Here is a 27494-nt window from a genome sequence, read left to right on the forward strand (position 1 = left end):
TTCATTATTTCAAAATAATTGACGGCTTATTCCGACTTCTGCAAACCTCATTCTACGAAGAATAACACCTATTCAAAATAGTTATTTCGAAATAAGGTGTGTGTAGAGGTTCCACTTCTGTTATTCGAAATAGTATCTCACCAGGGCCATTCTAAGTTATTCCTCCTGGGGCTCTAAATTGAGATAGCATATCTACATTAGGGAAGCCTGCTTCGGACTAATTTTGAGGCTTCCTTATAGTGTAGCTGTGCTATTTTGAAATAAGATATTTTGGAATAACTATTCCTGAATAGCTTATTCCAAAATAACTGTGCAGTGTAGACATAGCCTTAGGGACCAGAACATAAGACAAAATGAGGATGATGAACAGGGAACTGCAAGAAAGCACATAAGATAGATTTATATCACCATCAGGAAGAGACTGATCTATGTGATTAGGGGACTCCATAGTAAAAAAAAGAAATCAATGCTCTGTTAGCAGACCACATTCAGAGAAAAGAACACTGTGCTGTCTGCCAGGAGCAAGGATGCAAGCAAGATGCAGATATGAGGCTGAAAAGGATCCTGATGGGAGCAGGGGGAAAAATATCACTGACCCATGGGCAGCTGCATGTGGGGATGGATGACACTGCTAGATTCTCACTGCAATGGATCAAAGATGATTAAGTTTGGCTGGATAAGATGCTTAAAGAAGTGAACGTTCAGGTGATCTTCAGGGGAACACATCTAATCCCTAGAGAAGGAGGATGAAGGCATGACAAAATAATGAAGATAAACAGATAGCTCAAGGACTGGTGCTACAAGAAAGGTTTTGGGATAATCAACCATTGAGATGTCTTCGCAGAATGATTACTTCTTTTTTATTGGAAGTTTGCTGGTATTGCTCTGCAATATAATTCAGGTGTGGCTGGCTAAAAGCACTCACATATTTCATTGGGAGTGATTTTGCTTGCTAGAGGTTGTGTCGGAACAGACTTTCTCACAATAAAGCAGTGTAAAAGACACCCTAGCTTGGATAATTGAGGGGATACCACTATCCATCAGTCCAGACTGTTCATTGAATGTCACAGCAGTAAATGGTGAAGAAAAAGTATGTGATACCATGTTTGACTCAAAAATTACTTCAGGGAAAGTTTTTAAAAGAGTGTCTATTGGGATACTTTTAGAGGTCTGCTATGAATCCCAAGGGTAACACTTAGATATGGCTCATCAGTTGGAGTTGACAAGAGGAGAGAATCCTGTGTGTATTGGTCAATCACAAGATGTCTGTGAGCCACCAATATGATGCAGCAGCAAAAAAACCGCAAATGTGATCCTAGGATGTATCAAGTGAGGCAATGCCATTAGAACTAGACAAATATTAATGCCATTGTACAACATAATGGTAAGCTCTCATTTGGAATATGAATCTGGTCACCCACATTCCTGAAAGATTAATTCAAATGGGAGCAGGTGTGGAGAAAAGCTACTAGGAGCTGAGGGAAATGGAGAGCCTGTCTTATGAGAGGAAACTGGAAGAGCTTAGCTTATTTTTTCTAGCAGAAAGAAGGGAGAAAGTGGATATGATTATTTTCTATAAATACATCGGGAGGTACAAACCAGAGAGAGCAAAGAGCTATTTAAACTAAAGGATAATGCTCTCAGAAGAACAAATGGGTATAAACTGGTCATGAAAAGATTCAGGCTGGAAATCAGAAAATTTTCTAACCTTCAAAGCAGTGAGGTTCTGGAATAGACTCCAAATAGGAATCAAGGGAGCAAACAACTTGATTAGTTTAAAAAAACCCACCAAAACATCTAGATAGATTTCGGAGTGGGGTTGCTTGTGATTAAGAGAGGTCCCTTGCAATTTGACTTCTATTCTTAAAAGTGCCGGCTTTAGCCAGCGTTGCAGAGCTCAGAAAGGGATTTCCCCCATATTTTGCTGAGAGAAGAGAGAATGAATAAATGAATGAATACTGGTTTGTGCCATTCAGTGTCCCACCAGAGATGATCACTGCTGGAGATGGGGATGCTAGATGTGGCAAATGAGTATGCTGGGATGGTACCAAGGATTCTTTCACACATACACATGCTTACCTGGCTAATTCTTGCTAACATACTATACATACATACAACATATTGCTCACACACCTATACAAGTAATTTCATCACTGGACTCAACCATATCAGCCACCAAATCAGAGGCTCATTTAACTGCACATTCAGTAATGTGATCTATGCCATCAAATGCCAGCAATGCCCCTCTGCGATATATATTGGACAAACTGGACAGTCCCTATGGAAAATAATTAATGGACACAAATCAAATATCCGAAAAGACAACACACAAAAACCTGTTAGGGGACACTTTAACCTCCCTGGACACTCATTAAGGGATCTACAAGTTGCTGTTTTATTTCAGACCAATTCCAGAAGCCAAATAACACATTGAAGGATTGGAACTCTACTTCATTCTCAAGTTTAACTCTCATGCAAATGGTCTAAATCATGATATCGTATGGCTCGCACATTATCAACCAACCAAACTGTTGCTAACAAAGGCGCACTAACAAGCTAAATTTGATGGGTCTGATCTTATTTTATGTTAAATGCCTTTGTCCCAGAAGGTGGTCCGCCCTGGAAACTACTGTATGTAATCACTGGTGGATATTCTCAAGTCCAACAAACACAGACACTTGTTAAAATTTAAGAATATATTGTACAACAGGTAAAATATGAAACAAAACAATGGTCATGGATTACAACACTGAACAAATTAACCAACCCCTCACCCACGGATGTAATAGAAGATAGAATAGCTGGAACAGAATAGAAGAATTCTATACTCAGTCTGTCAGAGGCTCTGGTGGCTTTGAAGCTCAGGACTTTCTACCCTTTAGCTGCTTTTAGTTTCAGCGGAGGAACATTGAGGTGTCCTGAATTCTGATATGTTGGCGGTGGTATGGCAGAACAGTTCAATTCCTTGCTTAGTCCCTGCTTTCGCGGCGGACAAGCGACTGTTCACAGTTCACAAGCAGAGCAGTCTCCGGTGCCGTAGAGGGCCTTCGCCACAGCAAGTGGAACAAAGAACAAGGCTCTGCGATGTCACAACCCAATGGTGTGGGAGCAGGTAGCTGAGGCTCATGTAACTGGGCAATTGCCACAGCGGTGGGCCAGAGCACCCTGTTGGTGGCAGTGGAGTAGGGTCTGGTCTGTCACTGGACTAGTCCTGGCCTTCGCCACAGTCTCCAGACGACGACAATGAGAGACTCTCCTCCAAGTGGTATAAGAAAACTGCCGACCCGATCTCCTCAGGAGTTGAGGTTTTATAGAACCCAAGGCGGGAAAACACTGAAGGTTCTAAGTGCAAAGCATAGCGTAACGAGTGCACATGACAGGAGCCTTGTGCAGATTTGGTGCCATGTACACTTTGATGGTGCCGTGAGCATAGCCACGTGCTGTGTGCAAACTGATGTTTTGGCAACAAAACTACTTGGGTTCCATTTTAAAGTCCTCCTTAGTTCACAAACTCCATTTTGATTTTCAATATGAGCTCTTAACAAAACAATGCAGGTGCCAATGGTCCTTGATGTCTGTGTAGAATCTGGTGTTAGTCCTCTTCATTTCCTAATACAAACTAATGGTTCTCATCAGCCTCTTTTAACTATTTAGTCTTTAAGGTGCTAATAGACTGTTGTTTTTTAAGTTTTTCCTGTTACAGACTGGCTCAGCTATCCCTTTGAAACTTATCTACCCAATGTCCTTTCCCTTCCCCCCCCCCCTCCTATTTTTCCTTCCTCCCCTCTCCTGCCCTTATTTATTCTTGGTTCTGGACTTTCAACACTGGTCATCTGAAGACGTCGGCTGTGCCCATGAAAGCTCATGATACCATCTACATGTTTTGTTCGTCTTTAAAGTGCTACCAGACTATTTGTTGTTTTTTAAGTTTTTTCAAATCAGGTTGTCAGTGATTCTGGGTTTTTTTCCATCTTCCTCTGCAGCATGGGATGGAGTTCATTTGGAATATCTGAGTATATCTCAATCAATTCCTTGCCATTGCAGGGGGCCTTGAACATTTTCATACACTTTGGTTCCTCCTAGTCTCTGCCTGTAGCACATAATAGTTTTGTTTCCTGGGAGCTGTAATACTTTGACTTAATTTTGGCTGTTGGGTTTAGTGTATAGGTGGCCTCTGATGTACAGGATATCAGGCCAGATGATCTGGCCTTAACCTTTTTGACTGTTAATACCACCTTTTTCAGACGGGCTGACTGACAGAGACTCTCAACAGGCCTACAGTTGCTCTCTATTCAAATTTGAAATAACCAAAGATTACTGCAGTTCAGAAGCCCTATATATAGGGTTGCCAGATGGTTGAACAAAAAATACTGACCCTCCCCTCAAAAAAACACTGTAAAAAAATTCTGTCAAGGAAAAAAAAGGGGGGAGACCAAAAAAAAAAAAAAGCCCCCACAACAGAATTGTGGAGCAAAAATAAAGTATTTTTTAAAAAGGAGGCTGCCCCTTTAAGACGGCCGCCACCTTGGGTCCCCGCAGCTCCCAGCTCCAACCCGATAAGCACAGGGAAGCTGGGAGCTGCGAGGGGAGGCAGGGGCCATTGGGGAGGGGGCGCAGGAGTGGCTTTACAAGCCGCACTTTTGGTGAGAGCCATGAGTTGGCCACAGCTGGTGTTGAGGGAGGCATCACATGGCCAGCTCCCGTGCGCTCCGCTCCCACCCCAGCCCTGTGCCCCCCTAGTGTGAAACCCAGCAAGTGCGCCCTCCTGCCCCCCCTTCACTGCTCTGCTGCGCTCCTCACTCCCCCACCCCCTCAAGATACGGCAGGGGAAAATTGTACCCGCCGGGCTTCTGTCCAAAGGAAACAGGAAACATCAGACATTTCACATGTCCGGTATTTCCTGTTCTTTTTACCGGATGGAGCTCGCAAATACCGGACTGTCTGGGTGAATACCGGACACCTGGCAACCCTACCTATATACTGCCTGAGCCAAGTGGAAATTCTGACATTGACTTCAACAGAACTGGAATTCCACCTGCCATAATGCAATAGAGCAGTTCTGTCTTAGGTGAGCAATCAGACTTTAGACCCAAGAAAGAATTCCATTTTTCTTGAAATGAGTATCACAAGTGGTTGTACTCATTCAGGGACAGGGAAGAGTAGACCTTTCCATCATTAAGATGTGAATTCTTTTTATGACAACAGCATTAAACATATTGGAGTCATCCACCCTCCAATAAAGCTTGCCCAAATCTGCTGCATCTTGAAGCAAAGTTCAGTAAAGAGAACTGTTAGGACTGATATAACTTATTCACAGGATTATTTTTTTTTTAAAAGTAGGTGGTATGTGAATACAACTATGTAAATAATGCCTGAGGGTTGTGACATCTTTAACAAAAATAGAGCAGAATAAAATCAGAAGCAAGTCCATGAAATATAGTGTTTTAATAATTACAAGATTTTAAAAATACATATTATGGGTTTTTAAAAGAGCCTTAATTATTCCTTTACAACTTGTCCAGTTATGGAAGCTATCCGGAAGGTTTTTTTTTCATTCGACGCAGGACTTTGAATTTCTGTATCTTCCTTTAACACTGGAAATACTTGAGATCCCACAGACAAGATATTTGGAAGTGATGAACACAGGGACTGGTTCATTAGATATATGCCAAAGTTTGTCTGAAGAACAAAAAACAAACAAAATCAGTTCACCCAAATCCAGAACTATCAAATCTCCAGTAGATCTCTCAACAAAGATAATGTTTAGAAGAACACTTGTTGCTGCAAGGACAAAGGCACAACTAACATCTCCATATAATAGGTTTTATTATTAAATACAGGAGACTAGTAACCTAAAAGCTAATGATAGGTTATTCCAGACCTAGGGTATGTCTACACTACCCTCCTAGTTCGAACTAGGAGGGTAATGTATGCATACCGCACTTGCTAATGAAGCCCAGGATTTGAATTTCCCGGGCTTCATTAGCATAAGCGGGGAGCTGCCATTTTTAAATCCCCGCTGCTTCGAACCCCGTGCAGCGCGGCTACACGGGGCTTGAACTAGGTAGTTCGGACTAGGGTGCCTATTCCGAACTACCGGTACACCTCATTTCACGAGGAGTAACGGTAGTTCGGAATAGGAACCTAGTCCGAACTACCTAGTTCGAGCCCGTGTAGCCGCGCTGCACGGGGTTCGAAGCAGTGGGGATTTTAAAATGGCGGCTCCCCGCTTATGCCAATGAAGCCCAGGAAATTCAAATCCCGGGCTTCATTAGCAAGTGCGGTATGCATACATTACCCCGCTAGTTCGAACTAGCGGGGTAGTGTAGACATACCCCTAGAGAGTAACTGGATTAATAGAAGAATATTTCATCACCAGTCTCTTGGCTTACCTACTTAATTTATACTCATTCACAATCTAGTAATGTAATTAGCATTCTGGCTTTCGGATAAATATATTTAATTTATTTCTGATGTAAATTTCTACAGGTTAGAAAGCATAAGAATGTACTTATGTTCAAACAGTGAAGTATGGTGTTGTATCTTTTACCATGCATTATTTGCTTTGTTAATAGCACTTTGTTCTGTCTAACCATAGTGAATGCTCTCTTCATTTATTCTTATGAATATTTTGGTAAATTATACTGAAAATATTCTGGAAGTGTGTTGATGAGTAAAGTTGTAGCTTGCTGTTTGTCATTAGCTGTGAAGCCATCCAACAGATAAATATTAGAAATATGTATATACATATCCCTGTGATACATATGAATATTGAACAATGGAGATAAATCAGTGCCCTGCATCTTGAACTGGGAGGTGTTCGGCTGGCAGGTCAGAAGAGGAGATGTAAAACTGCTGGAAAAGGGGTCAACATGGTGGCTAACTCACTATCCAGGAATGAGGAGTCTAATAAGGTCAGTCTGTTCCTGGACTGTCCCCTTCAAAAGAAGCAGGCATGGCAGCACCCACCCTTTCTCTCTATTCAGGTGATAAATATATCACGTTATTGGCCATATCTGCTGTGGGCATTATGCTAGCTTCCCTGTTAAAGGCTGATGAGAAGGAATTTTCCGCTCTATTGGCCAGGGGCAGTTGGGGCTTATTGCTTTCCTCACAGCAGGCTCAGGTGTGCTATGTTCATGCATAACATGACAGGTCATATGTCACAACTCAATATTTAAGTGTATTGCAGATATTCAGTGCCAGTACTCCATACAAGAATGTATACTGTAGAGTGCCTGATAAATGGCTTGGGGAAAGGACTTGAGAAGAGGTTTTCTGTAATTGAGCTAGCTGGGGGTGGCTCAGGACTCCTATGATTGGTATGGCAGAGAGCCAACCCCCCTATTAGTATAGTCCACCTTACCCCTCCTACGAGGAGGATGGTTGGTAAGGTCCCGGCCATGGATTTGCTGGAGGAACCTGGAAAAGGGGGTTTACCACAATGTACATTTTACCTCTTGGGTAGTCCTCGACACCTAATAATATATTTTGGCCTGATTAAACTCATATCAAATGTCTCCTGTCCTTCTTTCGGCATAGCCAGTCAACTATATTGCACAGCTGCTTCCTTCATTGACCTTTCATCCATCTTGTGTGCTGCACTTTTGATTCTCTAAATCAGGGGTGGGGAACCTAAGGCACGGGGGCTGAATGCAGCCCCAATGTGCCTGGATCTGGCCCCCTGAGTCTCAGGGCTCCCCTCAGCATTAGGGAGCCTATGCTGGTGCTCTAGTCCCCCTGCCATCGCACTGTGGGTCTGGAGCACAGAAAATCTACTAGCCTGGACCACCCTCTAGGCTCCTTGTGTGGGAAGGGAATGTGGGAGGGGGGAGGGGGGTGTCTTTCTCCTTCTCAGTTGGGTACCATATCAGTGAAGGTTTGGTTTTTTCTTTTTTGCTTCTCACTTGCGTGCAGCCCCTGACTGATTTTTCTGTCAGCGGCCCCTGACCCTAAAAAGGTTCCCCAACCTTGTTCTAAAGTGCTGAGCAGTCTGGTCCCAGTCTAGCAAAGTACTATTGACTGCCACAGATGTTTGGATGTATTTTTTAAATGTTATGTTAAATAAACTGATCACTACTGAGATGGTTTTCAGTGTGTATTTTCCCAATATGCTTTTGTTTCCTAACTTCTGGTAATTTAAAAAATGTGCAAGAAAGGTCTTGCTGTAAGTCTTGCTATCTTGAAAATACTCCCCAATACTTAGAATAGTTTTAGATGAAGAAAGATGTCACTTGTGCATTTAAAACTTGTTTTAAAATAAAAACTGAGTTTTAAACTATATGAAAATGTTCACATAAAGTGGCTGCTTGACTATTTTTTGATTTTTTCATTAGAAAACCACACACCTGAAAACAGAAAATGTTCAGCTGAAATTTCTTTTTTTAGTGCAGATTTTTGTTTGTTTTTGGCAGTTCACAATCTAATTTTGCTGTTTTTCAATTTCTAAGAACTGTACAAAATTCAGTTTCAGCTTTTTCATATTTTCCACAAAACCCCTCTCTCCATTCTCTAACCAGTTCCACTGTCAGTATTCAAATAAAGGAACTGAAACAGAGCAAACCTTTTCAGGTTAATTCAATATTTGTCAGCCAAACAGATTTTTACTATATAAGAATAATTAACATGGAAATATACAATAATGTTAACTCTTTATGCAGAATTAGGGCGCATGAGTCAATGCAGAGATCTTTTCCTTTTAGGCAAGGAGAATGCTGAACAGCAGGGGCCTGTTGAGAGCTTGAGACTCTTGCCTCACTTTTTAATGTACAATTGAAAATAAGAAAAATCACTTTAAAAAAATTTTTTACAGGTGTTCCCACAGAGTTGCTGGGATCTCATGCATCCAGTAGGGCTGCCAGGACTGTCCAGTGTATATCATAAATGACTCCTCCTTGCTAACAGAGGCTAGTGCAGTGCCATCACCAATGGTGTCATGTCTTTCCCCCTTCCCTCTCAATGATTTACTATTTAATGAGTGATTGATTTATGTGAATATTGTCTCTACCACATGTGAAGGTGAGGCCTGAGCTAATTTGCATTGCTATTTCGAGTGTGGTACAATGGTAACATATTTGAAAATCAGTGCTGTTCAGAAATTCTGAAAACCATTAAGGTAATAATGGTGTATCGTTATACTTTTCAAAAACTGTAGCAACCAAAATAGTTTAAAAACCAGACATAAGATTACAATTTAAATATTACTGCCCATTTTATTTAAATTTAATGATTACTCTTACTTTGCTTTTTCTTGAAAATAAACTGCTTTCTTCATGGGCAGCAATTATATGTTTTCAGCCTTGTAGTTAACCTACTGGGAACTGGATTCTTTCCCCATAACATAATGCAAAGCTAATATTGGAGCCTTAATTGTATTGCTTTAGAAAAATCAGGTAATGAGAAATGTATTACTGTAAAATGAATACCACTGAAATATCAAGTTGCAGTGCACCACATTTAACACAAATTTCATAATTTTTCATTCTAAATAAAATTACTCTACTAATTATAGTTAAAATCTATTTCTGTCTACATATTACTGCACTGACTTCCTGGTTCAGTGTATAATGTAATATACCTTTTTCAACATTTACTTTTCTGAATTATTTCAGTCCCAACTATGATTTTTCCAAATTTGGTAATTAGTTGAAATTATTAAACAAATGGTATATATGACCATATTTCAGCTTTTGGATTGCTCAAACATTATTTTAAATAACATTTAAAATTTGCTGTTTTGAGCAACCATGCAACAAGGTTTTTTTCCCTCTCCTGATTGGATGACTTCCAAAAAACTTTGGCTGCATGTGAATACTTGAGCAAATACTTGGATGAGTAAAGTGCACTAACACATTGTCATGCAAGTATTCCCAACACTTTCATTTTGTGCATATTCTTGGGAAGAAAACTTTGCCTCTGATCACTAAAAGGGTATGTCTACACTACAGCGTTATTTCAAAATATCTGAATTCAAAATAGTTAATTTGAAATACATTATTTTGAAATAACGCGTCTGAGGCTATCTGAGGCTCGTGCTTAAAGGGACCCCCCTGGACAGCCGGTTCTCAGCTTTCCCTGCCTGCTTGCCTACCTTGCTTAGGGTATGTCTACACTACCCCGCTAGTTCGAACTAGCGGGGTAATGTAGGCATACCGCACTTGCAAATGAAGCCCGGGATTTGAATTTCCCGGGCTTCATTTGTATAAGCCGGCCGGCGCCATTTTTAAATGCCGGCTTGTTCGAACCCCGTGCCGCGCGGCTACACGCGGCACAGGCTAGATAGTTCGAACTAGCAAGCCATTCCGCACTATCTGTACGCCTCGTGGCTTCCCCAACTGCGGGGAGACAATCGATAGGATGCACATCCCCATCCGTGCCCCGGAACACCAGGCCTCCCTCTACATTAACCGCAAGGGATACTTCTCAGTCATCCTGCAAGCCGTGTCTGACTATTGGGGCCGCTTCCTGGACATCAGCATGGGCTGGTACGGCAAAGCACATGACATGCGGGTGTACCACAATTCCTCCGTGTGCCAGAGCCTGCACGATGGGACCTTCTTCCCCGACAGCCACATCAGGGTCGAGGACATGGACATGCCTGTCTGCCTGGTGGCGGATGCGGCCTACCCGCTACAACCTTGGCTCATGAAGCCCTACACGGGACACCTCAACCCCACCCGGCAGGCCTTTAATGCCAGGCTCATCAGGGCCCGCATTGTGGTGGAGGGGGCCTTCGGCTGGCTGAAGGCCCGATTTTGATGTCTCCTGACCTGTCTAAACCTCTCCGAGAGGAATATTCCGCACGTGGTGGCGGTGTGCTATGTGCTGCACAATTTGTGTGAGTGGAAGGGGGAGGCTTTCCTGCCAGGCTGGATGGCAGAAGCCGACCACTTCGCTGGCCTGTACATGCAGCTCCGCATGGCTGCCAGCCAGGAGGCCCATCGGGGGGCTGTCCATATCCAGGAGGCCCTGCAGGAAAGCTTCTACATGGAACAGGACTGAAGTCTCTCTGGTCTGCTCCACTGGGGCCTTGTGCCTTATTCCACCCTCACATCCTTCCACTTACCCCTCTCTAGCCCCCCTTCCTGATGTCAAATAAAATACACGTATTTTCAAAAATATAAACTCTGTTTATTTAACAAGACTGGGGGGAGGTATGAAAATCTGGGGAGACTGGAGAGGGTGAGAGAGGGGAGGGGGAAAACTGGGAGGAGGGAGCTAGAAGGGGGAGGGGAAGCTCAGGGGTGGGAGTCTCGCCAGGCCAACTGTCTCCCAGCACAGTGAGTGCGGGGTCCTCGGCGTCCCCGGGGAGGTTGGAGAGGAGGGTGTGGAGGTTGAGGTGGGGGGCGTGGAGATTGAGGAGGGGGGTGTGGCGGTTGAGGAGGGAGAGGCGGGAGGGGGAGAAGGAGTGGGAGGAGGAGCGGGAGCTGGGGAGGCAGGAGGCGCTGGAGCGGCAGGAGGCAGCATGCTCTGCACCAGGGTCTGCAGATGGGCACAGATGGCATGACCCTGGGCAAGCTGCTCCTGCCGGAGCTCCAAATCTAGTTTCACCCAGCGGACGAGGGTGTGGTGCAAGGCTCGCAGTGCCCCAGGTGCTGCTCTCGGTACCCCTGCAGTGTTTGGCTGGTCCTCCTGCAGAGCCCTCATGTGCGGGAGCATGTCCCAGGCGGGGTGGCACGCCCTGCATGTGCAGCTGGTGAGGCGGTAGAGAAAGTAGAGAAGTGCTCAGTTCTTCCTAGGGACACAGTGGGTGAAGCCCAGCCCCCTCTGCAAGGTGAGGATGACCGTTCCCTGCACCATCAGAGCCGATGTGCTTGCACATAGGCCATGGTCAGATTGTCTGGCTATCCCCGGGAGTGGGAGCTGCCCCAAGACTGCACTCAGGCCCCTGTGCTGTGTACAGTGCAGCTGAGGTGGAGGGGGAGATGTCCCCTGCCTCTGTGTAGAGGGAGCTTGTGAAGGGAGAGCGTCCAGCTGTGTCCCACCCCGGGGTCAGGAGCATGTCATGTCTCGTCACACAGGTGTGTGGCTAACAGGCCAAGGCGCCTATGTGGCAGCCAGCTGGAGCCACCTGCCTGGGGTGGCACAGCACGTGCTCGCACATGCACAGGTTGCTGCATGATCCATAGTAAGCAAGGCCCACGCGCGCGGTCCCTGGTCTCCCTCTCTCTCCCCCTCCCCCCACCCGCACCGTAAGGGGACAGTGATGGCACTCACATGTTGTGGCCTCCCCGGATGACCTTGGTGAGTCAGCTGCTGGGACGGCGTGGGGGTCCTGGGGCGTGGCATGCTCCGTGAAGGCTCCTCCTCCATGCCCCTGTTCAGGGCCCTCTGTTCCCGGCTTGCTGCCCCCTGGGCTGGCACGGACCGTCCCGCCTCCCAGGATGTGGTCCAGGGCCTCGAAATAGGGCAGGTGTGTGCCCCTGTTGGGGAGCTGCTCCGTGTGGCCCTGGCATATCTCTGCTGCAATTCTTTAATTTTCATGCCCACCTGTTCTTGGCTGCGCATGTGGCCTTTTGTGGCCATGGTGGCAGCTATGTGGCTGTAGACAGCCATGTTCCTCCATCTAGTGTGGAGATCATGGACGTTGGAGGCCTCCCCCCAAACCTCAATGAGGTCCATGATCTCCGCATTAGTCCAGGATGGTGCCCGCCCTCTCTGGCCTCTGGCTGGCTCCTGGGAACTGGGGGACTGAGCGGTGGAGGGCTGGCTGGATCTGGCTGACCGGCTCATATTGGGGCCACTGGGTCAGAGTCAGTGACTGCTGGCTCTGTGCTTGTAGGCCTGTAGCTGGCACATGCAGTGTGGCCAGAGTCTACCCCTTTAAGGGCTCTGGGGCTGGGGGAGAGGAGAGGAGTTTTCCTGGTTTGGCCTAGAGTGGCCACCAGGACTCCCTGGGAAGGGCTGGAGGCCCCCTATTTCAAAATAAGCGTCGACATAGTGCTTATTTCAAATTAGCTATTTTGAATTTGGCATTATTCCTCGTAGAATGAGGTTTAACTAATTCAAATTAAGTGCCCTGCGAGCGAGAAAAGCTGCTCCGCGTCTCTCTGGTATGCTGGGGGGGGGGGGTAGTCCCGCTGCCGGCGTCCCCCAAGGCTTTGCTCCCCATCTCCCTGGTCTGCTGGGGGACTCCCCCCCAGCAGACCAGGGAGACGGGGAGCAAAGCCGCGGAGGATGCCGGCAGCAGACCAGGGAGACAGCAGACCAGGGCTCCCCCCAGCAGACCAGGGAGACAGGGAGCAAAGCCGTGGAGGACCCGGGTGGCGGGACCGCGGCGCGTCTCGGTCCCACCGCCCGCGTCTTCCTGGTCTGCTGGGGGAGGAGAGGAGCGCGGCTAGTGCGCCCCCCCCCAAAAGACCAGGCTTTTCTCCAGATGCCTGTGGTAGAGCAGCTGGGGCGCTGCTGGTTGGTCCCGCAGCGCCGCTCTGGGCGCTACTGGACCAACCCGGCAGCACCCCAGCTGCTCTGCCCCAGGCGTCCTGATTCAGCCGCTGCTGGTCAGTTTCAGCAGCAGCTGAATCAGGACGCCTGGGGCAGAGCAGCTTGGGTGCTGCTGGGTTGGTCCAGTAGCGCTGAGGAGTGGTGCTACTGGAGCAACCCAGCAGCACCCCAGCTGCTCTGCCCCAGGCGTCCCCAAGTCAGCCACTGCTGAAACTGACCAGCGGCTGACTACAGGAAGCCCGAGGCAGAGTTGCTCTGCCCCGGGCTTCCTGGAATCAGCCACTGATCAGTTTCAGCAGCAGCTGACTTGGGGACGCCTGGGGTTCTTAAGTTGAATCTGTATGTAAGTCGGAACTGGCGTCCAGATTCAGCCTGTTGAAACTGATCAGCGGCTGATTCCAGGAAGCCCGGAGCAGAGCAACTCTGCCTCGGGCTTCCTGTAGTCAGCCGCTGGTCAGTTTCAGCAGCGGCTGAATCTGGACACCAGTTCCGACTTACATACAGATTCAACTTAAGAAGAAACCTACAGTCCCTATCTTGTACGTAACCTGGGGACTGCCTGTATTTCGAAATAGCGGTTTGCCTGTATAGACGCTATTAAAGTTAATTCAAAATAATGGCTGTTATTTCGAATTAACTTTCATATGTAGATATACCCAAAGTGAATAAAAGTGTTTAATATCACTGAAGCAAATATACCTTTTTTATTCCATTTGTTTGAATACTAGCTCAGCAATATTTTGACAATGAATAGCAATGCAAATCTAGCTAAAAAGACTTACATGTCAAGCCAATTTCACTTCAAAGACCACAAAAAACTAGGATTTTATCCTTTTAGCATTTTGCTATTAAAAATGAGGCTTTCTGTCCCTGAGATTATAGTTGGCAGAGTTATGAACCACTTAATCTGTGTGGCTACCCCTTTCTGACTTCAAGGGTATTTTATTCTGCATACATCTTCAGTACAACTCAATAAGGAAGTAGGGAGTGCTGAGCTGAGAGGTCTGTGACTTTATAGTCTCTTGTCTTCTTATCTTAGCAAGGGAGAAGTAACATTAGCTTCCCATTGCTTTTAATCACCACAGGGGAGAAAACTCTCAAACTACTTGTGTGGTAAAAGCACAAATACATATAGCAGGCGTCTGAATGAAATTTCTATGATAGATATAAAATATTGCCATTCTCACTGCGTTATTTCAATTATATTTGTCACATAAATAGGTGCATGCAATGCATACTCCTTTATTCGCACAGAAACACATTGGCCTGATTCTCCATAAGACAATAGCCTGAGGTTGTGGGGCTGACAGAAGTGATGGTAAAGTTCAAGCAAGGCTGTATCCTCATCAAATTATAATCTGAACTAAATAGAAATTGAAGAGACGTATTCTGAAGGTGCTGCATATACGAAGACTTAATTCAGGAGTTAAAAGTTAGCCATTCTTGGATTAACCAGAGGATTGTTGTCTATCAGTTGACTAATGAAACTCACACTCTGTGCCTCATTTTACCAATAAAAAGAAAATGGATATAATAAACAATTCACTAACTCACAAGTGTGTTGCAAAGTTTAATGACTGTAATTAATGTTTGTAGAAGTGTTTCAGATCTAATGCAGTGTAAAGCACTGTGTCATTAAGATGATGATGGTGATAATGATTCATCAGTTAAGAGAAGTAATTGCCTAGCCTAAGCCAATTTTTTGTAAACAGTCTAATAAACTGGAGTCTAATTCTGCAAGATGATGAGCACTCCTAACACATGCTGACATTCTGCAGCCCACAGGAGAAACTTGGCTCTTGCAGGACCACACCCTTAGTGAGTAAATGCATGGCAGAGAAATTTGCCTTGGTATAGCTATATCCATGTAGTTAAATCAGAACAAACTGGCAAAATCAACATACTGCAGTGGTGCATAATGGGGTTTGTAACAATATGACTAATTCTGGCAACTGAACAGCAAGCCAGTCTTACAAGGTGAAACTGCATCTATATCGGGGGGCTCCACTATAGTAAATGTAGCATATCATGGGTGCAAATATACCTAGTAAGGCTATGTCTAGACTGCAAGCCTCTTTCGAAAGAGAGCGTCTAGACTGTACGTTGAACTTTCGAAAAAGCGGCTTGCTTTTTCGAAAGAAAGCATCCAGTGAGTCTGGATGCTCTCTTTCGAAGAAGCCCTATTTACATTGAAGAACGCCTTCTTTCGAAAGAGGAACTTTCGAAAGAAGGCGTTCTTCCTCGTGAAATGAGGTTTACCGCCATCGAAAGAAAAGCCGTGTTCTTTCGATTTAATTTCGAAAGAACGCGGCTTGAGTCTGGACGCAGGGGAAGTTTTTTCGGAAAAAGGCTACTTTTCCCGAAAAAACCCCTGAGTCTGGACACAGCCTAAATGACTTGTGTACATTTCACATAGGGCAGCACCTCAGGCAGAATTAGTGAGTATTTTCACTTTAGCTTGGTTTATATGCATGGCTGGTCTTTTCAACTCTACTGCCCAACATGCTGCTAGGAACCTCCAGCATCACAGAGTTCTGTCACATAAGGAAAGTTAATCTTTTTCTGCTTGGCCACAAAAGTAATAGAGAGAATTATTAACTAATGTTTTAAAATCGATGGCAGTAGACATCAGGTTTTCTTTGCAGGTGTGTTTGAATTTTGATCAAAACAACATGATCAATGTTTTAATAAATAATAACTACAGTTGGACAGGCTGCATTGCTCTAGTTTAGGTTAGATTGTCAACATCAATGCAAGAGCGTGTGCCGGGAGTTAAAATTAATGAGCCTGACTTTCAGCACTGTTAGGCACTTTCAGACCCCATCGTATTCAACTGGATCTCCAGATGCCCTGCCTCTCTGAAAAGGCAAAAATACTATTTCAGAAATAAACATTTGAACAAACTTTGGACTGAAAAAAATAGAGGGAATACTGCTGAGGGGCCACATGGGAAGGGGAATCTATGGCCTGTGGACCAGATCCAGCAGGCAGCTTGCTTTAATTTGGCCTAAGAGCTCCCTGCTCTTCTGCAGAAGGGGAATGTGACGGGGCAGCCCCGCTCACGGCGGGGGCCCCCGCCCAAGCTGTGCTGTACAGCGGGAGGCCGCGCGCTGCCCGGCTCTGCCCGGGGTGTTCGGCGGCAGCGCGGACCGCGCCGGCCTTAGGCGTGCCGGATGATGTCATCCTGGCACCATGGAGACGGGAGTCGCGCTGCCCTGGCAACGGAGGGACACCCCGTCACGAGGGGCGGGGTCCCCACGGGACGCCGGGGTCGCGACCCCGGCGCCAACTTTAAAATGGCCCCGCAGCGCCGAGAGAGGGGGGAGCGAAGGAGCTGAGTGGATCGCCCCGGTCGACAGGAGGAGCGGCAGCAGTACTCAGCCCGGTGAGCGGTTTGGCCCAGGCAGCTGGGTGTCGGGGAACACCGGAGCCGGAGGGGAAGGAAGCAGCCCAGGGCAGAGTCAGGATTGACTGGTGGGCTGACGCGTTAAGGGGTCGCACCCCGTCAGCCGGGTTCGGGGCAATTGAACCAGAACCCTTAGGGCCCTGGGCTGGGGCCCGTGAGAGTGGGTGGGCCCGGGCCCCCCTTCCCCTCCCGCCTTGCCAGGGAGTGGGAAAACGAAGATAAACGCGCAAACAGGGGAAACTGTGGGACTCGGAGCTCTAGGACAGTAGAGAGCCCTCGGGACAAACGCCGCGGGGCGACCTGGGGTGTCACAGGGAAGCCAGTGCTGGCACTTCAGCCATGCGGAAGGGAGGGGGGCACTGAGGTTTGGGGATCCCCTGCATGGCTGGAATGACAGTGCCATCTCCCTGTTGCTGAGAGAAGGGGAGAAACCATGAGCCTTGTGGGCTGAATTAAGGCAAGCCTCTGGCCACATCCGCCCTGCAGGCTCTGTGTGACAGAAACAGCAGCACACAGAAGCTTTGTTCCCAGGGATGGCTTGAAGGCTCTTCCCTTGTCACTTCCATTAGCTGGAAATCCTAGCCAGTGGTGGGGGGCAATGCCTGCCCAGTGTAGGGTGACACAGAGCCACTGAGCTATGCCAGGTAGGTTCCCCATTCCAGCCATTGATAATTAGTCTTTGAATATGGTCTTTCAATCAGTTGTGCACTCACATTATACTAATTTCTTCTAGACCTTATTTCCCTAGTTTGCTTATGAGAATACCATATAGGACTGTCAAATGTTTTACTAATATTTAGATATATCATGTGTGCTGCTTCTCCCCATCCACTAGACCAGTATTTCTGCCAAAGAAGGAAATAAGGTTGGTCTGGAATGATTTGTTCTCAACAAATCCATGCTGGCTATTCCTTATAACCCTAACACTAAGTGCTTACAGACTGGTTGCTTAATAACTTGTTCTCATATCTTCCCAGGTATAACAGTTAGGCTGACTAGTCTGTAAATTCCCTGGGTCCTCTCTGTCCTCTTCTTATTGCCTTTTATGTCATTTGAAATGTGTTACTCATTTCGTGCCTTAGCCTTTCTGGTTCAGTCCCCACATGCTTGTGCTATTTTGTAGTCTTCAGCAATTTGTCTATGTTTCCACTTTTTGTAGGATCTCTTTTTGATTTTCAGCTCATCAAATTGCTCCTCATGGAGCCATATTGGCCTCTGACTATTCTCCCTAGCTTTCCTTCTCACGGGGATACTTTGCAGTTGTGCCTTTCATTTTGTGTCTCTGAGAAATTGCCAGTTCTCCTCAACTCCTTTTTCCTTCAGATTTTCTTCTCATGGGGCCTTACCTAGCAGTTCTCTGATTTTGTTAAAGTATGCTTTTTTAAAGTCCACTGTTCTTATTCCGCTGACCTGAATTCCTCCCTTTCTTTGGAAGCATGAAACATATCATTTAATGATCTCTTGCACCCAAATCACTTTCTGCCTTCACACTCACAGTTTTTTCCCCTGTGGATGAGAATCAAGTAAAAAATGGCTGCCCACTTGGTTCCCTCCTCCACTTATTTTGGATACTTCTGTTAATCTAGAAATGCCTCATTTATTTCCGCTTCCTAATTTGGCGATCTACTGCATGCCTCTAACCATGACATTACTCCTATGTCCCTGTCTCCTGATACTTAGACAATTTTCACTATTTCCTTTTGGACCTCAATATAATGTATATAGTCTGGATGTATAATGCAACATCTATTCCCTTTTTTTCTACTTGATGTGTAAAATGTATTGATTCACCATGTAGCAACTATTAACTTGAATTCTATTAACTGTGTTTGCTCCTTATACTTGTGAACATTTTTCATGGACTGTTATTTACTACTAGCACATTGTCAGGGTTCTTTCATTGCATTTGTATCATTGTGTACTTCCATCTTTTTGTGATCCTCAAAAATAAAAAACACCTTGAAGGAAACAATGTGTTGAAGACATGTGGCAGCTGAACTCCCAAAGGAGTTGCCCATCTTCATTTGTGTAGACATTTGAATCACCCTCTCCATTATGAATGGTGGAAAGTTCAAGGATAGGGAAGTAGAACCCTTTGCCCTTTGTGAATAACAGCAACATGTTTTATAGAACTTTTTGTTTCCCATATTTCACTTATTTGATGCTAGGTTCTAAGGCGAGCAGATTGCACCTTTTGCTTGAATTATGTGTTACTGCATTACTTTGCTGTGGGAGTACTTGTATCAAAGAGCCTTTGATTATAATTACATCAGAATGCAAACAGAAGCTTATCACTGCTGTGGGGAATATCCAGGAAACTCTTTGTTTCCATCTCTTCTGTGAGCTTTCATTCCAGGGGCGCTTTTCTTGCCTCTTGAGAATTTCCTTCAGTTTTGGGGAGGATTCCCACACTCTGAGTAAATATTAGGGGCCGAGTTTAGTGTGGGTGGCACTTGTGAGGTGGACAGAGTCTTGACAACACTTCCCCACATCAAAAACTGTTATGCAGCAGGGCAGGATTCCTACCTGGTACTCAAGAGGGCATAGTACAATGGCCAAGTTACTGCGAACAGCTGCTCCGTGTCCTCAGGCTTCATGGTATGGCCAAGAGCCCAGTTACTTAGTGCATATGGTGCTATCATCTACATATATTATCCAGGAATACATTCTGCTCCTTTTCAGATCAGCAGGAAACTGTGCCTTGAAGTGCATCCCACCCCCAACTTACTCTATTTGGGTCACCTTACTCTGAACCAGGTTGGTTGGCTTTTCAAGCTGACTGAAGTATTCTTTGTGACTAACATTAATTACAAATATAGTCCCTTGTTTGGTTAGTGAATTATTCAAAGTGACCTTGGTTTGTTTGGTTTTTTCAGTGAATGAACTCCCGTTTATATGAAACCCTGTTACCCAAACCTCTACATTATCCAAATCCATTTCTTGTCCTCCAGCATGAGCTGTGTGCCCTCCACAGCGTGTCTTTTAAGCTGGGGAATGAGCAAGCAATTTGGATAATGGGGAAGTTGCACTAATAGAGCAGAGACACCCCACCTCCCATCCAGGGCTGCCAGGAAGAGGAGGAGCCCCTGACTGCGGGGGATGCCACCCTGCTGCTGAATGGCTCCTGCAGCAGCACAGGGAGACTTCCACAGGAATGAGTCAGCAGGTCCCTGACAGCGAAGCTTGAGAGGGCTCCCTGCACTATTGCAGGGCCAGTGACACTCGATCCCTGCAGGCTTAAGCAAGGTACAGAGAAGGCTGCAGCTGAGACAAACAAAAGTCCTGTCTGGAGGTCTCTGCTGTCGCCCACCAGCATCTAAACCTCCCTTCACACCTTGTGCCTGCAGGGATCAGATTTCATCAGCTCTGTGGCAGTTCAGGGAACAGGGCAGAACAGACGTTCCAGGACAGAGGAGAGGCTCCAGGCCACAACATGGGGGGAGGAAGAAAAATGTGTCCCCAGCTGTGGGGAAGATCATCTTGCTGCTGAATGACTCCTAGCCTCTTGATTATCCAAACTCCTTATTATCCCGGTAAAATCCATGTCCCCCCACATGCTATTTGGCGAACTAGGAGCATATTTTAAAAGTCCTAAAAGCATAATCTGCAGGGCTCGCTGAACCGCGGCGAGCCCCACTCGCCAGCCGCCTGTCCGGAGATCTGCGCATGCGCAGATCACCCAAACCTAGCTCTTCCGGGTTGCAGTCTACTTGCCACAGGTGAGTAGATTGCATTATTTGTCGAGCCCTGGTAATCTGGACAAATAATTTCTCCACAGACTGTTCACTTTGACCATTCTCTATTTTTAGTTAGACTGTATGACGTGTCAGCTATGTCACATGGTATGGCTTTTGCTCCCTGATTGGATAAATTGTATAAATAGGAGAATAATTAACAGTACATAATGATAAATTTATGGGATGAATTTTTAGCCACATGAATATTCATGGTGAAATTTGTGATTTGTTTAGGATTCATGAATACATACTGGCTGTCTGAATACTCACAGTTCAAGACCAATATGACCTCTGGAACCACAATGAATCATGCCACGCTCTTTCATCACAAATATTCACAAATCAAATCTCTACTCTTTGTACAGCTTTTCCTTCAACCTTACTCACATCTCTCATCCACCCTTCCATAATAAAGGCAAATTCTTTCTAAGTAAGGGCTAGGTTACAAGCTGACAGTCTAATCGCAAAACTCTTTGTAGGCTAACAATGATTTTCTGCAGATTTCTATTCCTAAATTATAAAAAAAAAGGCTAACAGGAATCCATTTGGGTTCCTAATGACCAAAATAAATAGTTCAGAAAGTTGAAGGAATAGAAATAATCATAGCAAATTTTGCAAAAATACATATTCCATCTCCTGTTCATTTAATGACCAATTTCTGAACCAAAAATGAAATGAACTTTTTATATATAAAAACTGTCATATTAGGATTCCAATGTGTCATCTTTCTACACACAAGGCCAATGAAGATCATTATTACACCTTAACATTGAATATTTTAGCAAATCATACATAATTATGCAAATTATCAGGACACTAAACCTTTCTGCATGAATATTTTACAGGGTAACACTGACCTTTCTACCTCTGGTGGAGGAGAGAGTCTGTAGAAATTCTTTGTTTCGTTGTCCAGTTTGTGGATCGATGCAGATTATTTGGCATCTGTTACATGGCCCTACCACCTGAAATTTCAACAGAAATAAGTTCTCAGACAATTACATTAATGAAACAATTAGATGGTAAGAACTGATCTCTAACCTTTGTGGGATTTCAATAACTGAAACACTTCACAGATCATTTTTGTACTATGTAAAAGGGCTAAATCCTGTTCACCTGACTCAGCTATGTATTCAAAGGATAAAATTCTGAAGTCTGTACTCAGTCTTTATTTAGACAAACTCCCACTTGGCTAAGCCTGAGAAATGCTGGGCATCTATAGTCCCTGCTGACTTTGGCTGATTGACATTAAAGGGAAAATTTGACTGGCAGAGGAATGAGTAAAAACTGGTTAAGGTCTTTAGGATTTGACCAGAAGAATTCTCTCATGAGTAAAATAATAGGATTTCGTTCATGCTTGTTCACTATGACTGAAACGAACAGATTTGTCTTCGTTGTACATTTTTCCAGTGGCATTTTGTGAATGTTAGGAAAGCAAAATTTGCATTTTCTTAAGATGAATTATAAATGCACTGTTCCAAATTTCTTTTTGTCTTTTGGGGGGATTAGAATAAAGATGACATATGCCAGTTCCACTCAATTACTAGATCAGAAACTTTTGCAGAACTCTACAGTAATCAACAATTCCTCTAGTACTTCAACTTCCATAGTATAATGCACTTTTCCTTAGTTTTGTAAAATTAACCTTAAAACTCAAGCAGATAATGGGGCAAATAATCAAAGGTCATGTTGTAAACTTTTCTATATGCAGATTTGGGTGTCATTTGGATTATTTGAGGTGTATCCTACAGTGAATAGTAAAACTTTCTAGTGTAGTCATTCAAGCCATACATTTGGCTGTGATTCTTCAGACAATAAATTGCTAAATTCTATCACAGTCGAACTAAAGACAGATTTTTTTTCTCTGCTTGTCTCAGTGCAGTGGCACCTTCTGCTGCCATTTCACTGGCATCAAACATCATCAATACCATTCCCCAGTGTGACGCTGTTGCAAAAAAAGCAAACATGCTTTTAGGATGCATTAATAGGTGTGTTGTGAGCAAGACACTAAGTCATTCTTCCACTCTACTCTGCGCTGCTTAGGCCTTAGTTGGAGTATTGTGTTCAGTTCTGGGCACCACATTTCAGGAAAGATGTGGCGAAATTGAAGAAGGTCCAGAAAAGAGCAACAAGAATGATTAAAGGTCTGGAGAACATGACCTATGAAAAAAGACTGAAAGAATTGGGCTTGTTTAGTTTGGAAAAGAAAAGATTGAAAGGGGACATGATTGCGGTTTTCAGGTATCTAAAAGGGTGTCACAAGGAGGAGGGAGAAAAATTGTTCTTCCTGGCCTCTGAGGCTAGAACAGGAAGCAAAGGGCTTAAGCTGCAGCAAGGGAGGTTTAGGTTGGACATTAGGAAAATGTTCCTAACTGTCAGGGTGGTTAAACAGTGGAATAAATTGCCCAGGGAGGTTGTGGAATCTCCATCTCTGAGGATATTTAAGAGTAGGTTAGAGAAATATCTATCAGGGATGCTCTAGAGACAGTACTGGGTCCTGCCATGAGGGTAGGGGACTGGACTCAATGACCTCTTGAGGTTCCTTCCAGTCCTAGTATTCTATGATTCCATGATTAACCAAAACATCAGCTCCAAAGATCCCTAATTTGGGGGGGGTGGGCGTTTGATATCAAGATCAGTTGAAAATTCGGCTGTGAGAGACAATCTATTTTAAATTGGACTGTAACTCTATTCTTTGGTTTTACAGTACCCTAGCACGCTGGGGTCCTGAGTTGGACTCCCGAACGCTGCAATATGAATGAATGAATGAAAATAGAATGAATGGCTGCAGATTAAGGCTATCCTTTGTAAAATGTTTTAACTCACAAAGAAATCTTTAACTTGCTGTGTCTCTTATTTATTATAGCTAATTGTTGATAGACCAACAAGGGCTCAGACAAGCCAAGGTAAGCCCTATATGTTTTCCTGCTACATACTATACACAAACTGCTAAACAATTGCTTCTCTTTCCCTTACAGTGCACTGAGCTCAGGAAAAGGACAGCTATTTTCATGACAGCCTCTAGTCATTGCATCAGCACTTCTGCTATCCACACATTTATCAGCATCACTAATAAGAACAGAGAACAAGCCACCTCTCTGTTCCAGGTGACACATTTCCTACAAATAAATAGGATATAGACAAGGACCAGTCAAACAAATCAGTTTGATGGTTATGTGAATCACCAGCTTAGTCTCACACATGGCTTCTTCACTGACAAAATATCATAAAGGCAACCAAGATTTCTGTTCCAAGAATTATTTGCTCCATTGGATTTACCTGATGGTGCAGTATTTTCTAAACAGTTGAATGCTGTATTGGGCATGGGATTGACTTAGGCTTGGCAGACAAGGTTTATATAAATGACGTATATCAGTGGTGTTATATACAAATATTAAAACATAATGATGAGGATTGGTGAAGCCCAAATATTCATTGGTTTATCTGAGGCATAACTTACTAGCATTTACTGATTTGATCCAGATTGGGAATACCATGGGAGTAGCCTTTCTAACAACAAAATCTTTTCTTGATCCAGCCTCCAACCCCCTCAGCTCAGGTATGTTGGAGTGACCAGATAGCAAATCTGAAAAATCAGGATGGCAATCATGGGTATTAGGCACCTTTATAAGACAAACCTCTGAAATCAGGACTGTCCCTAAAAAATCAGGACATCTGGTCACTTTGAGGTATGACTACATAGCCCATAGCTTGAGCCTGGTCTCAAACCTAATCCCCCCCTTATCTCTGGCACTGGAGATGCTGTAATTATTTCTCATTCCAACGGTGTGTGACTTAAAAAACACTGTGGCTAACCAGTGACTTGATAACATTCACATTCATCGGACTGAGGTTGAACCTCCTAAATCCAGGACTCTCTGGTCTGGCAACATCCATGGTCTGACAAGGACCACGGATGTTGCTGAACCAAAGAGCCCCAGGGCTGGCAGCGAGAGTAGGCTGGGAGTCTGGCAGCTTGGAGCTGTAGCCAGGGCTAGCAGCAGGAGGACAGCAACAGCTGCGGAGTGCCAGCCCTGGGGAGCCAGGCTGGCAGAAATGGGACTGGTAGTGGTCATGGAGCCCCAGCCAAAGGGAGCCTCACACTAGGCCAGTAGCAGAGGGGCTGGAGGCAGCTGGGTAGCTCAGGTCCTGGGGAGCTTTGACCCAGCTGGTGGTAGAAGGGTTGGAGCCTAAGCCTGTCAGCAGCATCCAGAACCAAAAGCAGTGGGGAGGGATGGCAGCTGGGAGGCCAGTGGCAGGAGACCTCCCCTGGTTTGATAAATTCCCTCATTTGGGACCAGTCAAGTCCCAAGCGTGCCGGACCAGGGAGGCCCAACCTGGAAAATGTTGCCTAGATACCATGACGTCAAATAGAAATACAAGAAGTGGTGAAAATTCATGATCTGTACACTTGAGCTTAATTTTTATTTTAAAACGTACTACTATATACTGACAAGCAAAATTCTTAAATAAAGAATGCAGTTGTAAGTCAGGTGCTATTTAAAAAAATCATAGAAAAGCTATGTTTTCCTCGCTTTTAAAAAATATATGAAGTCTTAAAATGTAAAACATGGCTTCTGATTTGGATACTCATTTTGAGGCACCTTGTGTCTAAAGTGAGCATCCAAAAATAGGGCCTTTGAAATCAGAAGTACTCTTTCCTTCTCAACATTTGGGTCAAAATATTCTGTGAATGTGCCTCGGGCTATATGTTTTTAATAAAAATACGAGCCTACGGTTTTTGTCTCAAAAACTGCTCAGAGACACTTTTCATTTGGAAAGGGAAATTGGTGAAATTTAAGAAATAACATTTGTTGGAATCTGTCTTTACATCACAATCAGGGCTTGTCTCCAGATATAGCACTGCAGTGGGCAGCTGCACCACTGTGATGCTTTAGTGAAGATGCTACTGTACCAATACAAGAACTTTGGCCTTTGGCATAGTTAACCCTCTTCCACAAAAGGCATTAACTATATGTTGATAGTCGGTCTTCTCTTGCAGGCCACGCTATACTGACATTGGGTCAATCTAACAATAGTGCTTATGGATTTTTCACACCCCTAAGCAACATAGTTATACTAGTGCAGGTTTGTGGAGTAAACCTAGCCTGAGTGTTGCAAGAATTTTGCTCTGATTTCAAGGTCAGAATGCTTTATAACAGGAAAGTGCTACTGAAGTAAGTCAGACTGTACCTGGAAATGCAACGTGCCAATGGAAATCTCAGCCCACTCCTCTTCTTCAAAAGATTCCGTTGCACTGACCACAAGGTTGGCACGGAAGCGCTGGATTAGTTGCTCTGTTTGCAGTGGCTCTCCCTGTCTATCACAAAAATTCACAAAGCAGAAGAAAATAAGAGCCATGCTAATCAGCATGCAGTATTCACCCACTTTGAATATGTAGTTGCTAGCCCTATGCAGTAAGATTTTTCTTCCACACAATTGTTAAGAACAAATTTAGAATGCAGTTTTATTACAGAAGTTATGGAAAAGGAACAGCCCTTTGAATAAAAAGTGTAGTCCACTAGGAGGCATTTCAACAGATATAAAGTGGCACTAAAAAGATAGAAAGGGAAGTACATGGCACTGCAATGATAAATCTGTACACTAGAGAAGGACCACTGTAATTTAATTTCAACATTAGCTACTGTATTGAAGGGCTGAAGTACTGCATGTGGATGGATACTTTGGGTATTTGATCAATTGACTGATGAAATCTAATTGGAGGGGAAACAAAATGAATATAGGGGAAATTTAGAGGATATTTAGTGACCTGTGAAGGCAAGAAGACCAATAGGTCAATGTTGTGAGAGAGAATTTATCCTTGATAAATATATGGGTATGTCTACACTACAGCGCTATTTCGAATTAACTTAATTCGAAATAGTTAATTCGAATTAAGATAATTTGAAATAACGCATCTAGACTCAAAATCTATTTCGAAACAGTCTATACAGCACTTAATTCAAAATAGCTATTTCGAATTTGGCATTACTCCTTGTAGAATGAGGTTTACCAAACTCGAAATAAGTGCTCCGCTATTTCAAAATAGCGGTTTGCATGTGTCGACACTATTGAAGTTAATTCAAAATAACGGTTGTTATTTCGAATTAACTTTGTAGTGTAGCCATACCCTATATATATAGCTTTTACAATGCATCAGATTACACTAAATGGCAGATGATTAAAAAAAAGTCCAGGGATGAAGATTTCCACACCTCCCTACACATGTTTTATTTACCAGAGTCAATAATGAATGTGTTGTGTGTGTGTGCATATGTACATGTGAGACAGACAGAGTGGCAGATAGTATATAATATACACATTTCATAAAGCTGGCTATAACTTTGAAATCTCACTCCTATCTTTCATTTTTGAAGTGGAAACTTTGCCAATGGAAATGATTGGCCAACTTTGGGATTTCCAAAAGAGACTCTCAGTGCTTCATCACTCTGAAATTTTGTCTAAGCTCAGATGTACATGAACTACATCAAAAGACACCATCACCTGTGACCTGAACACTTAATTTTCACCCAAAATAGAGACAGAAGCCTGAAAAACAGAGAGATTTCTCTTTTAGAAAAAACTAAAAATATTTAAAATTGTTTTGTATTTTAATGAAAATGGTGGAAAACTATATTAAAACAACTTCTACAAAAGTTAGCTTCAATTAATTAGCTTGGGAAAACTGAGGTTGTTTGGCTTGTAATAGCATGGCTTTTCCTTTAGGAGACGAATGTGCATACCAATAAACATGTGTATGTAGATTTTCACACCAATCACATAACCTGACCTCAACATTATCAAAAGCTAGATCTCTTACTGTTTTGCAGAGAGTCCACGGATTAATTATGGTGAAAAGAATTCTCCATAGTACTACTACAGCACATCACACATTTGATGCACTTTTTAAA

General features: G+C 44.1%; 1 protein-coding gene and 1 long non-coding RNA gene across 2 annotated transcripts in view; one reads left to right on the forward strand and one right to left on the reverse strand.

The window, feature by feature from the left end:
- Positions 1–5426: 5426 nt before the first annotated feature.
- MOCOS (molybdenum cofactor sulfurase) overlaps positions 5427–27494 on the reverse strand; it is a 346276-nt gene continuing 324208 nt past the window's right edge. Inside the window, exons 13-15 of the mRNA XM_075921610.1 lie at positions 25777–25903; positions 21444–21548; positions 5427–5679 (exon numbers count right to left, since the gene is read on the reverse strand). Of these exons, the coding sequence (XP_075777725.1) occupies positions 5500–5679; positions 21444–21548; positions 25777–25903 (412 nt within the window). The 3' untranslated portion in view covers positions 5427–5499. The remainder of the gene's footprint in view (positions 5680–21443; positions 21549–25776; positions 25904–27494) is intronic.
- Positions 16690–23699, forward strand: LOC142827236 (uncharacterized). The gene is made up of 3 exons (XR_012901833.1): positions 16690–16828; positions 23450–23489; positions 23562–23699. It is a non-coding gene; the product is annotated as an uncharacterized LOC142827236 (long non-coding RNA).

This window comes from Pelodiscus sinensis, chromosome 2 (assembly GCF_049634645.1).
Source record: "Pelodiscus sinensis isolate JC-2024 chromosome 2, ASM4963464v1, whole genome shotgun sequence".
In the NCBI taxonomy this organism is placed as follows: domain Eukaryota; kingdom Metazoa; phylum Chordata; order Testudines; family Trionychidae; genus Pelodiscus; species Pelodiscus sinensis.